The sequence below is a fragment of the Ictalurus furcatus genome, chromosome 21, assembly GCF_023375685.1.
Source record: "Ictalurus furcatus strain D&B chromosome 21, Billie_1.0, whole genome shotgun sequence".
Taxonomy (NCBI): Eukaryota; Metazoa; Chordata; class Actinopteri; order Siluriformes; family Ictaluridae; genus Ictalurus; species Ictalurus furcatus.
In genome coordinates this window covers 9667392-9681182 of record NC_071275.1, presented here as the reverse complement: position 1 = coordinate 9681182, position 13791 = coordinate 9667392, and the positions used below count along the sequence as shown (strand labels likewise).

Genomic DNA, 13791 nt, shown 5'->3' with positions numbered 1-13791 from the left:
CTCTCTATTTCATTAGCCTTAGAAAAAAATCCTAAATTTTGTATGACAACCTCAAACAGGTGAAGGTATCCCAGTGGTTTAATGGGTCTTCTGACCTTTGCAGGTTTGGGTCTCCTAGGCAGACGGAAAGATGTATGTAGTCAGTTATATGTAGTCAGGATACTTTTAAGCATAAAGAAGGCTTTGTGCCATGCAAGGCATTACTGCTGAATCCACAGAGCAGAGTAGGATTGTGCAAGGCCTCTCTCCAAATGATTTTCTTAAGGATTTGTTGTGTGTTTCTTATGCCTGTACATCATTGCAAATGCAGCATGGTGAAAACCAATATTGACCAATTAATGACACTTATTCCCAGGTATTGCGAGCTTTAAATAATCTTACAGTAAATAAAAAATATAGCTACATCAAAACTACTTAAGGATGTATTATAAATTAGGAACGAATATATGTACTCCTTGTACTTTTTTAAGCAGCACAGCAAAGGTAAAGTCCAGTCAAGAGGAACGAAGATTCAACTTCGAAATGAAATTCAGAAACCGAAAAGCACAACTTGGAAAAGGAAAAGCGCAAAAAGGAGATGTACTGTACAAGAAAAGATGTTTAAGATAGAAAGGAAACTCTAACTCTAACCCGTACCAAAGTTGTCAGGTTTCTAAAGCACCAGCGGGTGGATTCGGCTATCAAAGAAACACTCCTCTTTCAAACATCTATCACTGGAGACATAAGAGAAAAATACAGAGATGACAACAGCGGCATGACAACAGGTCGTAAACAGACCATCACAAGACTGAAGATAAAAAATCACAAATAAAACCACTACTCTCTTATACATAAGGAATTTCTTGCTGAACATCATTACTCTGTGTCCTACTCCATGTTTTGTGCACTCAGGCCATTTTGGATTGTGCCAGTGATGTGCTTAAATCAAGAGACCTGCCAATGTAAAACGGATGAACAATTTACAGTTCATGGTAAATGCTCTTTACCATTGTGGAATTTTGTCCAGTACAAACACTGATGAAATATCAGATGCAGATATGTGAACCTAAATAAATCCTAAATATGATATGATATGATATGATATGACGCGGTTTTCTATGACATCTTTATGAGGTCTTTTAATCACAGCTAAAAGGATCTGATTTTAAATATTATGACATGATATGATATGATATGATGTGATGTGATATGAGATGACATGACATGAAATATGATATATGATATGAGATGATATTATATATGATATGAAATGATATGCTATGAGATGACATTACATGGTATGAAATTATATGATATGACATCACATGACATGATATGATATGATATGATATATGATATGATACTTTTAAGGATGACAACAGGTTAAAAAAAATCTGTTTGTACCAACATCAAAAACAAAATCAGGTAAAAACACATTTCTTTGTGCAATACTGTTTTAAATCGGTTTTGAGTTACACCACATGCTTTTAAAATAACAATTAAGGTGTGTTGTAATCAGCAGCAAAACTGTTGGTCTCTGAATTCGAACGCGGATTGCTATGACAACTCTTAGTCACAGCTAAAAGAATCAGATATCCCGTATGTTCTACATTTGATCCTTTCGCTCGAGTTGAAGCTACAAACTCGCACAGAGTTACAAGGGAAGTTGCCAGTGAAAAATACCGAAGTACTGACTCCGTAAGTAAATTATACAACTTTTTATCAAGCTGTGTGTCATTCTGCTGACCTCTGGTGGTGAGAGCTGGTATAGCTCTCTCTCCTCTGTTGAACCATTTTGTTTTTGTTTAAGAGCTAATCAAATTAACAGGACTAACCATACACACTGGTGAAGTTTCAGAGTATTACATAAGGATAAGGAAACTGACGGACATGACAGAGCAGAGTTCTGGTTATATATTCTTTCCTGAAGCAGGTAGGACACACACAAAATTGTGTGTGACAATTCAATAGAAACATTACAACACTGTAAAATTAATACTATTTATATCAGCATAGAGTCATGTACAGTAATGACTCTTTATGACTCCAGGGAATATGTATAAACCTGAGGAACCTGATGATGAGGCTGCATTTCCTGGCCCTCTTTTGACGTGAGACCCTGTTTTTTAATCATTTATATAAGTCATGTTTTAAACCATATAGTCAGGCGTTTAATATGTGTGTGCTGTAATCCACATAAGACATCTGTTCTGACATCTGTTGCAGCAAAAAGATGCAGAAGGACGGCCTGATTCGGTTTATCGTGCAGAAATCGCAGGAGTGTCTCAATGCTACTGATATACAGGACCCAGTGGAGACGTATTTCTTCTGGCAGATTATGGAATTGTTCTGCCGTCAAAATGGAGTAAGTGTTAGAGCTCGTTATGTGTCCAAATGAATTGTTGAACTGAATAGTAATAGTATCCAGAGATCCAGAGTATTTAGGTGTATACCTATGTATATGTATTTCAGAATTAAGCTCACAATGGTTTACAGAACTTTTTGTTGCATCCCATGGGATCCCAGTACCGAGCTGACAATCTTTTTAAAACAATGAATAGTGCACTTACTACTGTATTTTGTATGTGTAGCGCATTATCTGTTCATTCTGAATAATGTATTGATATATTCAGTTACATAACTAATGCTTACGATAGATAATATTAATAATTATAATAATAATAATCATTCTTTTACAGAAAGTGATGATGTATGAAGTTGGCACCCTCCTCTTTAGGGGCTACGGCATGCTTAGGAAGAAGTCATCAGAAGTTAGTATATCGTACATCAGTATCAGAATCCTTCTATATATGATTATATAATGTTGGACTGTTTTTGCCAGTATCATACTGACTAACATGACACTTTCTACTGCAGCTCAGAGGTGTTAAGAACTATAAGAACTGGTGCCTTCCTCTCGCGCAACTTGTGTGCTCCAATTCCTCGGATGATGAGCACAGAGAGGTTATGATCAAGATGGGAGACGATTTTGGTACGAATACGCTCCACAGTAACAGCATTTTTCCGTAACGAACATATTGTAATCATATCATGAAGTCTGTGATGAGTCATGGACCCTGAATCTCACATGCATGTTCGGTTTTTCATCTGCAGCCTCCAGAGGACTGACCTATGCAGCTCATATCTGCTACGTGGTGGCGAAAGTGGAGCTTGGTTCGCATGGTCAGTTTGATCTGATTGGATGCAACAGGTAATTTGTGTGTGTGTGTGTGTGTGTGTGTGTGTGTGTGTTTGTGTGTTTGTGTGTGTGTGTTCCAGACTTGCCACTCACCCATTATTCTATTTGCACCAGATTGCCATTTGGATTGAGAATCCTGAGTGATATCATTCAGACAACCGAGACATATGAATACGTGCTGTCGTTGACCTCAGGGCGGGCCCAGCCAAACTTCCAGGTTGAAATATCTTTTCTCTACATTTTCATGGGCATTGATTTAGCCACTGTACTAAAAATGAATGACTCTGTTTCTCTTAGATATTCAAGTTGTATTATGCCAGCAGGCTGACCATGATTGCACTTTATGATTTAGCCATTGCATACTGTGAGACCATCGCTAGGGCAGTCATCACCTTCCCTGGCAGCTTCAAAAGGACCTTTATGGAACGGGTTATTTTGGTAAATAAGTTCATTATTAATTGTAAAATGGTTTCCAGGTTTTAGATGCACGGTGTTGTGTTAATCACCTCTTTTGTGTAGCTGTCTTGCAACTTGCACAAAGAGCTACAAGAGGAAAATGAAGCTGAGTGGCTGCTAGAGCTTCGCCGGCTGCACAGTGTCAAAGTAGCTGATGCAAATGCAAACGCTAATGCGGTACCAGAGCAGCGCATGCCATCTACCAGCTCTGATCTGGGTTCTGAGATTCAGGACCCGATCACTGGCGAGATCCCTGCTTATGACCAGCACACTGACCCAGAGGGTATGTTAATCCAGTATTTGGACAAGAACTATTTTGAACATTTCAAAATCACATACTAAAATAAGTACAGTGATGTGTGGGGAGAATATATTATAATAATATATGACTTTATAGAAATATCTGTTTATAGAACTAAAGACTTGTCAGTCATTATCATAAGGATGCTGTAATTTGGTGGCATTGGTAGCTCAATGGTTAAAATGTTGGACTGCTGGGCAGAAGGTCATGAGTTCAAACCCTAGCACTGATAAGCTGCCACTGTTGGGCCCTTGCGCAAGGTCCATAAGCCTCAACTGCTCAGGTGTGTAAATGAGATAAATGTAAGTTACACTGGATAAAGGGGTCTGCTAGATGCTGTAAATGAAAATTTAAGGTGTCGTTCTTAAGTGGCTACTGGAAGAGTGGACACTGAGCTTTTCATTCTTAATTCAATTTAAATTCACTGAATTATTGTCTGTTTAATAGATGTGTTTGATTCACGGTACACCATGGGAGAGCTTCTAGGAAAGGGAGGCTTTGGCTCTGTCTATGCAGGTGTACGTAATGAAGATGGGAAACAGGTAAAAGTTCTCCCTCACCATCTACAAGAATTGTTTTTCTGCGAACCTTTTGTTAACATGTATATAATGAAATGACTGTTGATTTGTACAACCCCAATTCCGAAAAAGTTGTGACAGTATGGAAAATGTGAATAAGAACAAAGAGGAGTGATTTGTAAATGTACTTTGGCTTGTATTTAAACAAAAAAGTTATAAAGGCGAGGTATTTGATGTTTTATCTAATCAACTGCATAGTTTTTTTGCACGTAACACGTTCCAAAAAAGTTGGGACAGGAGCGATTTAGGACTAATAGCGAAGTGAGAAGTTGAAATAAGAAGGTGATGTGAAACAGGTGAGGCAATCGTCTAATCATAGTATATAAGGAGCCTCCATAAAAGGCCTAGTCCTTTTATGGAGCGAGGATGGGTCGAGGCTCAGAGCAACAGATGTGTCAGGGAATAATCCAACAGTTTGAGAACAACATTCCCCAAGACAAATCGTTAGAATTTTGGGCATTTCACCTTCTACAGTGCACAATATAATTAAATGATTCAAGGAATCTGGTCAAATCTCGGTGCGTAAAGGGCAAGGCTGAAAACCACTTCTGAATGCGCATGATCTCCAATCCCTCAGACGTCACTGTCTTAAAAACTGTCATGAGTCTGTAATGGATATCCTGACATGGGCTTGGGAATACTTTGGTAAATCTTTGTCAGTCGACACCATTTGCCGCTGCATCCATAGATGCAAGTCAAGGCTTTATAATGCAAAGCAGAAGCCATACATCAACACTGTCCAGAAGCACTGCCCACTTCTCTGGGCTCGGTCTCATCTGAGATGGACAGTAGCACAGTGGAATCGTGTTTTGTGGTCCGACGAGTCGACATTTCAAATAGTTTTTGGACTAAACAGCCGTTGTGTTCTCTGGACCAAAGAGGAAAAGGACCATCCAAGCTGTTATCAGAGTCAGGTCCAAAGGCCAAAGTCTGTTATGGTATGGGGGTGTGTCAGTGCCCATGGCATGGGTAACTTGCACGTCTGTGAGGGCATCATTAATGCAGAAAGATATGTACACATTTTGGAGCAACATATGCTGCCATCCAGAGCAGGACAACACCATACCACATTCTGTCCAGATTATAAGCACATGGTTGCATAAACAGAGAGTGCAGGTACTAACATGGCCTGCTTGCAGTCCTGACCTGTCTCCAATTGAGAACATGTGGCGCAATATGAAGCGCAAAATAAGGCAATGAAGACCATGTACAGTTGCGCAGCTGAAGAAATGCATAATGGATGAATGGGGGGAAATTCCGCTTGCTAAACTTAACCAAATGGTGTCTTCACTCAGCATCCAAACGCTTAATAAATGTTATTAAAAGAAAAGGTGATGTTACAAAGTCGACCATCCCAAATTTTTTGGAGTGTGTTTCAGTCATCAGATTTGAAATGAATGTATATTTTCAAAAATATACTACATTCACAAAGCAAAACTCAAATAACGTGTTAATAATGTGGTTTTTCCATATTGTTCCATTTTTCCACATTTTCCTTATTGTCCCAACTTTTTTGGAATTGCGGTTGTACTAATTAAAGCTAATTACAAAACAACATGACTTTTAGAACTTACTAATTATGTTTTGTATCTGTGAACAGGTTGCCATTAAATATGTGAACAAGAGGCACATCAACAAACTCCTTACCATTGTAAGTAATCTTATTTATTTATTCATTCATTCATTTACCAATTTATTCATCTATTTATTTATCAGTTTATTTATTTCATTTAGTTTATTTTCTGAGGGAAGCAATAAGGTCCAAATAAGAAGCACTTTATAATGTACTTACATGTAAGTTCGATCATAAGTCAGGGTGTAAAGTCTACGGCATTCAGAGTAGTTTTTCTTTTTTTACACTAGTTTGGTGTAGAAACTGTAGGTCATAAAAAGTTATGCCTAATGTAGATGGTGATATTTCACCATGAGCGGGCAATAAGAAACACGATCCCAAGGAAGTACTTTTTTTTTTTTTTTTAATGAAATATTCACTTCAGGGTAGTAATTTATGTGCAGATAAAAAAACAAAAAAACATTTTTTAAGGCTTGTGCTTTGCATTGAAGGGGTTACTCAAATGATCTATTATCTGTATTTTATACAACATTCGAATGCACTGAACAACAGTATAACATTACATTATGATTGGTAACCTTTATAGTATTTTGTGGTGTATAGGCACCCGAAGTGTATATACACCTGTATATACACCTCGCACCTGAGGGAAGAGTTTTAGAATCCCTGTAGTTTTAAATTGATAGTTTTCTAATCCCTATTGTTTATATGTTCTGGTTAAAATATTCTGGTGCAGGAAGTGTATATCTCTGAGGTGTTCATGTCCACATTATGTCACCATTTACTTACCAATAATGATTGTAACAACTCTGCTTAACATAGTTTAGATATATTCACACCAAACATGTGATAACCGTGTCCGTTTTAATTTTAGCCCGGAGAGATGGACAAGACAAACAAGGAGGTGACGCTATTGAGGATGGTGTCCCGACCACCTTGCTGTAGCAACATAGCGGCGCTGCTGGAGTGGTTTGACATGCCCGCTCAAGTTGTCTTGGTCCTGGAGCGTCCCATCCCCTGTATGAACCTTAAAGAATTCGCTAAACTTCAGAACGGTTGTCTGTCTGAGGCACAGACTCGAGACATCATGCTGCAGGTGATTCAAGCTGCTCGTCACTGCTGTGACCGTGGAGTTTTGCACCGCGACATCAAGGCCCAGAATCTCCTAATAAATACTGATACATTGCAAGTCAAGCTGATAGATTTTGGCTGTGGTGACTTGCTGAAGGACACCCCCTACAAAAAATATGCAGGTAATGTCATAATAGATATAGGATCGAATGAAAGGGAATGCAGTGAAGAACTGTTTTTTTTGTGAAATTGCTAGCGGTTTCCTCTTATTTACACTCAGGCACTCCTGCTTTCTGGCCTCCTGAGCGGGTGCTGTTCGAAGATTATAACGGCATTCCTGCTACCATCTGGGGTCTGGGCATACTCCTGTCCTACTTGCTCGTAGGAAAATACCCCTTTAACTCAAAGAAGAGCTTTGATGATGCATACCTGAATTTATGTCCTGGTGTGTCTCGAGGTGAGACTCATTCATACCTGTATAATAAAAATGTACAACATGCATAGCTAAATCAATTTAAATATAAATATTGATTTATTTTTTTATATCTCAACCTCTACATACTCTCATCACTACAGAATTGCTCGAGCTGCTAATTTGGTGCCTGGACTTCAACCCTCAATTGCGTCCAACTTTCGAGGACTTACTCAAGCACGAGTGGTTTGTTGAGGGAATTCAGGACAAAGTGTAGGTAAGACAGCGATGACACGTAGACCTAATTAATACAAGCTAAAGCATGCTGTAATAGTCTACATTGTCATGCTCTCCCCTGCAGATGGCGCTGCGGCGTGCGATGAGCCAGAGTGCGCGAGCGCTCAGTAAGGGAAACCTTAAGTTGTGCAGCTGGCCTACAGATTCACCTCTTAATTGAAAATGATCAATTTTCAATTTTAAAAAAAGTGTGTTGTCTCAAAGTTGTCATTTGTTGCTGTCACTGCAAACATTATGAAAGGCTTAATCAATTTATGAAACTAATTACACACACCAATATCAGGTAACTGACAAAAATATTGGTCGTTATACTGTCGTATGCTTTATAATCTATTGCACTGTGTTTATTCATGAAAAGACCAATGATTTACAAATAAAGTCTGTATGTAACAGTCAGAGCATGCAAAATTAAAGGTAGAAGTTTGTTTAACACATGTTGCTATTTTTGAAGGCAAACAGGAAGTATTGTATACAACAAAATTGGTTTAGGTTTTCAAATTATTACATAACAGGATTGGTTTGTATTAGGCTACTATATGTGTTTTAGAAACATTTTTATTTTTCATTTATAGTTTTTATTGTTGATGTTTAATTGCTATTTAACAGTACAGACCTTTTAAATACAGTGTAGGGAATATGATATGATGTGATCTGATCTCATCTGATATGATTAGACTTGTAACAGCGTTACGTAATCAGAATACGGTAACTGTAATCTGTTACAGTTATGTAAAAAAAAAAAAAAAGTAATAAAATTACAGGTACATTTTGTAAAAAATAGAAATACTACCAAGATTTTTTTTTTTCATTTAAAACCAAAGAAATTAACCTTTTGAATATTTTCAATCTTTTGAATATTTTCTCTCTTGCCAGTCGTGGCTCACATGAGCAACCTCCAGGTGCATGTGCAAATAAATTTTGCACAAAGTTTTAATTTGGTAGAAATGAACACAAATTGTTCTCTAAAATGCTACCGTGATGTAATGTTACCCGCATCAGGGACAGTGATCTTTTAAATTTTTTTATTTATTTGTTTGAGTGTTTCATTGTTTATTTATTTATTTAATCAGCTAAAACAAATCCAAATATTGAACATGTTTTTAAGCTTTAAAATAAGCTCTAAATAAAAGTATTTTAGATCATAATGCTTTTCTCTTGACTTTATTTACATACGTGACCTTGAAGTAATCCAAAAATAATCAGATTACATTACTTTCTTATTGTGAAACTTGGATTACGTTACTGATGACATTTTTTAATGAAGTAATTTGTAACTGTAATGGAATACATTTTTAAAGTAACCATCTCAACCCTGGATATGATATGACATGAGATGAGATGATATATAATGTGATATGATATATTATGTGATGTGATGGGATATGATGTAATGTGATATGATATGATATGATATGATATGATGTGATATGATATATTATGTTATGTGATATGATGGGATATATTATGTGATGTGATATGTGATGTGATATGATATGATATGATATGATATGATATAATCCTTTTAATGATTATAAAGGTTAATTATAAGTTTAAAAATGTATAATAGACTATAAGGTTTTTAAAAAAAAAAAAAATCCAGGTTTGTGCCAAGATCAAAAACAAAATCAGGTAAAAAAACATTTCTTTGTGCAATACTGTTTTAAATCTGTTTTGAGTTACACCAAACGCTTGTAAAATAATATTTAAGGTGTGTTTTAATCAGCAGCAAAACTGTTGGTCTCTGAATTCGACCGCAGGTTTCTATGACATCTTTCTTTTATTCACAGCTCTATTTGAAGCTACAAACTCGCACAGAGTTACAAGAGAAGTTTTCAGTGAAAAATACTGAAGTATTTTTTGAAAATACTGAAGTATACACTAGACTCGTGTTGAGCAGAGGAGACTGTCTGATTATAAATTATACACTAGTATATGACAGAGTTTATAAAATATTTCCTAAAATATCAAACACTCCATTTATTTCTTAGGGACATTACTTTAAATGCCAGTGGTTGGGTTAATTAACATGTTATTAATAAACAAATTAACAATCAAAACTTCTCAAGGTGATCTTTAAAGCATAACTGTGACCCCCTGAAGTGTCACGAAATGGCGCTGATCAGAAACGTGGATACGTTTCTGATCAGCGCCATTTTGTGACACTTCGAAATAACAAATAATACCCCATATGTACAATTAAACAAAATGGAGGACAATTAGCCTTCAATACGCTATATTATTCATATAATAAAAATTTTTAACAAGCTGTTTGACGTTCTGGTGAACTCTGATGGTGAGAGCTGGTATAGCTTTGTCTCCTCTGTTGAACCATTATGTTTGTGTTCAAGAGCTTGGAAAATGAATAGCAATAACCTTATACACTGCTAATGTTCCATAGTTTTTCCAGAAGGTTGAGGAAATGACAGACATAATAAAGCAAAGTGCAGATTGTACATCCCTTCGTTGAGCAGAACCTTATGTTTCAGGTTCAGGTAGGACACACACACACACACACACACACACACACACACACACACACACACACAGTACAGTTTAGAAGTAAAGGAATATTAAGTGACAATAAATCCTGTGGAGAACTTGAGATTCTCAAATCTGACTCAAATTACAGATTAGGGGATCTATGATACATAATGTTTCATAGACAATAGCTGGGCGTGAAAAAAAGTGCTCATATGAGACAGTGTTAAGTCCTGAGGACACTTAATAATATGTTATTTTGTAGTATTTCATCCTGGACATAATTATAAGCTAGAAATAAAAACAGTACAATACCGTAACATGAATAAGATTTATACGAGCATAGAGTCTGTGTAATTACTCTGTAACCCTAACTGAGTTTTTTCACTCCAGGGAAAGACATCGTCCATCAACCTGAAGAGTGTAATGTTGAGCATCATTTTCCTTGTCCTCTTATGAGGTGAGACCCTCTTTCTCCCCTCATATAATACACAGAAGTTGAAAATTAATTTTAAGCAGTAATGTTCCAAACCATAGAGTCAGGAATTTAATATGTGCGTGCTGTAATCCACGTAAAACATCTGTTCCAACATCTGTTGCAGCAAAACTATGCAGAAGGAGGACCTGATTGGATATATCATGCAGAAGTCACAGAAGTGTCTTGACGAAACTGATGAACAGGACCATCTAGAGACCTATTTCTTCTGAAAGATTATGGAATTGTTCCGCGGTCGATATGTAGTAAGTGTTATAGCTGGTTATGCATACTAATTGATTGTTGAAGTGATGTTATTAACTGTAACCCCCCCCCCCAAAAAAAAGTAAAGATCCTCTGAATTATGAGTGCCAGAATGAATAAATATAGTAGGGGTGTAAGATAATGGCACAAGGTATATCTGTTTAGTGCTCCAAATATCTGTATTTGGATTGTGGATATGGCTTAAATTATAAGGGTTTTCTTAAATTCAACATGAATGTTAACAATATGTTTCGAGAAAACACTGAAAAATAATAGAAGTAGGAATGCCATCACTATTCCTGAATGATTCATATGACACATGTACATTGAAGCTGATTATAGCATCATTATAGTGCAATTATCATACCAAAGAATTATTGAATGTCAAGTTTTTGCACAGTAATTACACCATAATCATGTCCATTCTGAATAATGTATTCATATTCAGTTAAATTCTTTTACAGAAAGTGATGATGTATGAAGTCGGCGCACTCCTCTTTAGGGTCTACGCGGTAGCTTAGGAAGAAGGCATAAAAAATTTGTATATCGTACATCAGTATCAGTATATGTCTGTATATGATTATGTAATGTAAAATGTCCAAAGTATAATTTAATGTTAAGGAATTATATATAATGCACCCAAAAGGTCAAGTCGTACACGTACATTTGGAAAGGTCTGACCGAGAGTTATTGTAATTTGAGTTTTGGCCACTAGATGATGCACAACAATTGTTGTGAACCCAGCAAATCTCCAGGTAAGTGACTTGGAGGCCTGGAAAGATCTAGTAAGGTTCACATGACAGAATTATAAATGTCCTCTACATGAGCAATCCACCACAAAAGCTAGCGTGTATTCTGTACACTAACTGACATTAGGGAACTGAAAACCAAGTCTAGTGTAGTAGTAGGCTATTTCATTTAAAAAAAAAAAGAAAGAAAAGAAAAAGAAAGAAAACTGCTGCATTTGGTAGTAAAAGAGGCGCTGACTGAAACATCAATGAGCCTAAACGACTATTTACTCAACTATAATATGATGGAAATGTAGATCATTATATGACACAATAGGGATAATTATGATAACGCATTAAACATTTCAAAACTGTAAAAATGTTCAGTCAAGGTATTTGTTGACGCTCTATAATAATAATAATAATAATAATAATAATAATAATAATAATAATAATAATAATTCAAGATGATTTCCAATAAATGCAGTAATTATTATTATTTGATGACGATGATGATGATTTCTTAAAATTGTTTCCTGTTTAAAAAAGAAACATTTTACAAATAAATGGAACAAAAACAATAATAGCAATTATTATTATTATTATTATTATTATTATTATTATTATTATATGATGAATTATATTAAAGATATTCCTCAAAAACAGCCTAATTCTACGTTCCTCTTATACATTTAAGTCAAACTATTATACCTGTTTATACATTACACATTATTCATGTTTTAAAGTAGTAATTACGTCTAGTAAAACGTATCTATAGCGCAATATCTTGTCAGCGGCTTGTGGGCGTGTCCGTGTTTTATGTATATGCTGACGTCATTATAGTAGATGTGTCTTGTTATAAGTGGGCGTGGTCTGGTTTTAGAGCGCGATGGAAGGGGGTCGACTGGAATAAAGTTGGTTTGACGTTGGACGTCAAATTCGTGGACATGCGGAAATTAAGGGACCGTCTCTAAAGTTACATATGACATTGTTATACACGTTTCTAACTTCAATCGCATTTGAAGGGAATGACTTACAGTCATATAACCAACTGCTATTGAGCTTTAAATTATGGTATGTTTTGTGTATGGGCCCATTCGGTAGTGAAATACATGGCAATATTTACGTATGATTTAATAGTTTATATTAATAAATATCAGAAATCTAAAAGGTGTGCTTCATACCTGACACCTAAATGAACACTTTACAGTTGGCTTCATGATTGTAAATCATTCCCTTCAAATGCTATTGAGCTTTAAATCATGGTATATTTTGTGTATGACCCCATTCTGTACTGAAATTCATATCTAATTTACATGTGGTTTAATAGCTTATTTAGTTAAATATCAAAAATCTAAGAAGTGTGCATTATAGCTGACACCTAGATGAACACTTTACAGTTGGTTGTGTGACTGTACATCATTCCCTTCAAATGCTATTTATCTTTAAATTATGGTATATTTTGTATATGAGCCCATTCTGTAGTGAAATACATGGCAATATTTACATATGATTTAATAGCTTATTTGAATAAATATCAGAAATCTAAAAGGTGAGTGTTATAGCTGATACCTAAATGAACACTTTACAGTTGGCTTCATATCTGTACGTCACTCCCTTCAAATCCTATTGCGCTTTAAATTATGATGTATTTTGTGTATGGGCCCATTCAGTAATGAAATACATGTCAAATTTAAATGTGATTTAATAGTTTAGTTTAACAAATATCAAAAATCTAAAAGGTGTGCGTCATACCTGACACCTAGATGAACACTTTACAGTTGGTTGTGTGACTGTACATCATTCCCATCAAATGCTATTGAGCTTTAAATCATGGTATATTTTGCGTATGGACCCATTCTCTAGTGAAATTCATATCTAATTTAATAATGTAAGTCATTCCCTTCAAATGCTATTGAAGTTAGAAACGTGTATAACAATGTCGTTTGTAACTTTAGAGACGGTCCCTTAATTTCCGCA

At 35.8% G+C, this 13791-nt stretch overlaps 1 protein-coding gene across 2 annotated transcripts; it reads left to right on the top strand.

Moving 5' to 3' along the window:
- Positions 1 to 1479: 1479 nt before the first annotated feature.
- On the top strand, positions 1480 to 8296 carry si:ch211-122l14.7 (probable serine/threonine-protein kinase MARK-A). 2 transcript variants are annotated; one of them, XM_053653614.1, is made up of 16 exons: positions 1480 to 1677; positions 1790 to 1912; positions 2030 to 2090; positions 2206 to 2344; positions 2679 to 2750; positions 2857 to 2971; positions 3094 to 3190; positions 3293 to 3395; positions 3476 to 3616; positions 3698 to 3917; positions 4383 to 4477; positions 6114 to 6164; positions 6961 to 7339; positions 7438 to 7614; positions 7734 to 7846; positions 7931 to 8296. In XM_053653614.1, exons 2-15 carry the CDS (start codon positions 1870 to 1872, stop codon positions 7844 to 7846), a joined length of 1806 nt encoding a protein of 601 aa, XP_053509589.1. In that variant the 5' UTR covers positions 1480 to 1677; positions 1790 to 1869; the 3' UTR covers positions 7931 to 8296. The 2 variants fall into 2 exon arrangements, with proteins under 2 accessions (XP_053509589.1, XP_053509588.1); XM_053653613.1 differs by having other exon boundaries at positions 1481 to 1677; positions 1832 to 1912.
- The last annotated feature ends 5495 nt before the right edge of the window (positions 8297 to 13791 follow it).

Excerpts from the sequence above, each read along its gene's own strand:
- si:ch211-122l14.7 (XM_053653614.1), top strand. The coding sequence starts at position 1,870 with ATGACAGAGCAGAGTTCTGGTTATATATTCTTTCCTGAAGCAG. Across the intron at positions 2,751-2,856 it reads TTAGGAAGAAGTCATCAGAA|CTCAGAGGTGTTAAGAACTA; the intron begins GTTAGTATATCG and ends TTTCTACTGCAG. Across the intron at positions 3,191-3,292 it reads GATCTGATTGGATGCAACAG|ATTGCCATTTGGATTGAGAA; the intron begins GTAATTTGTGTG and ends TATTTGCACCAG.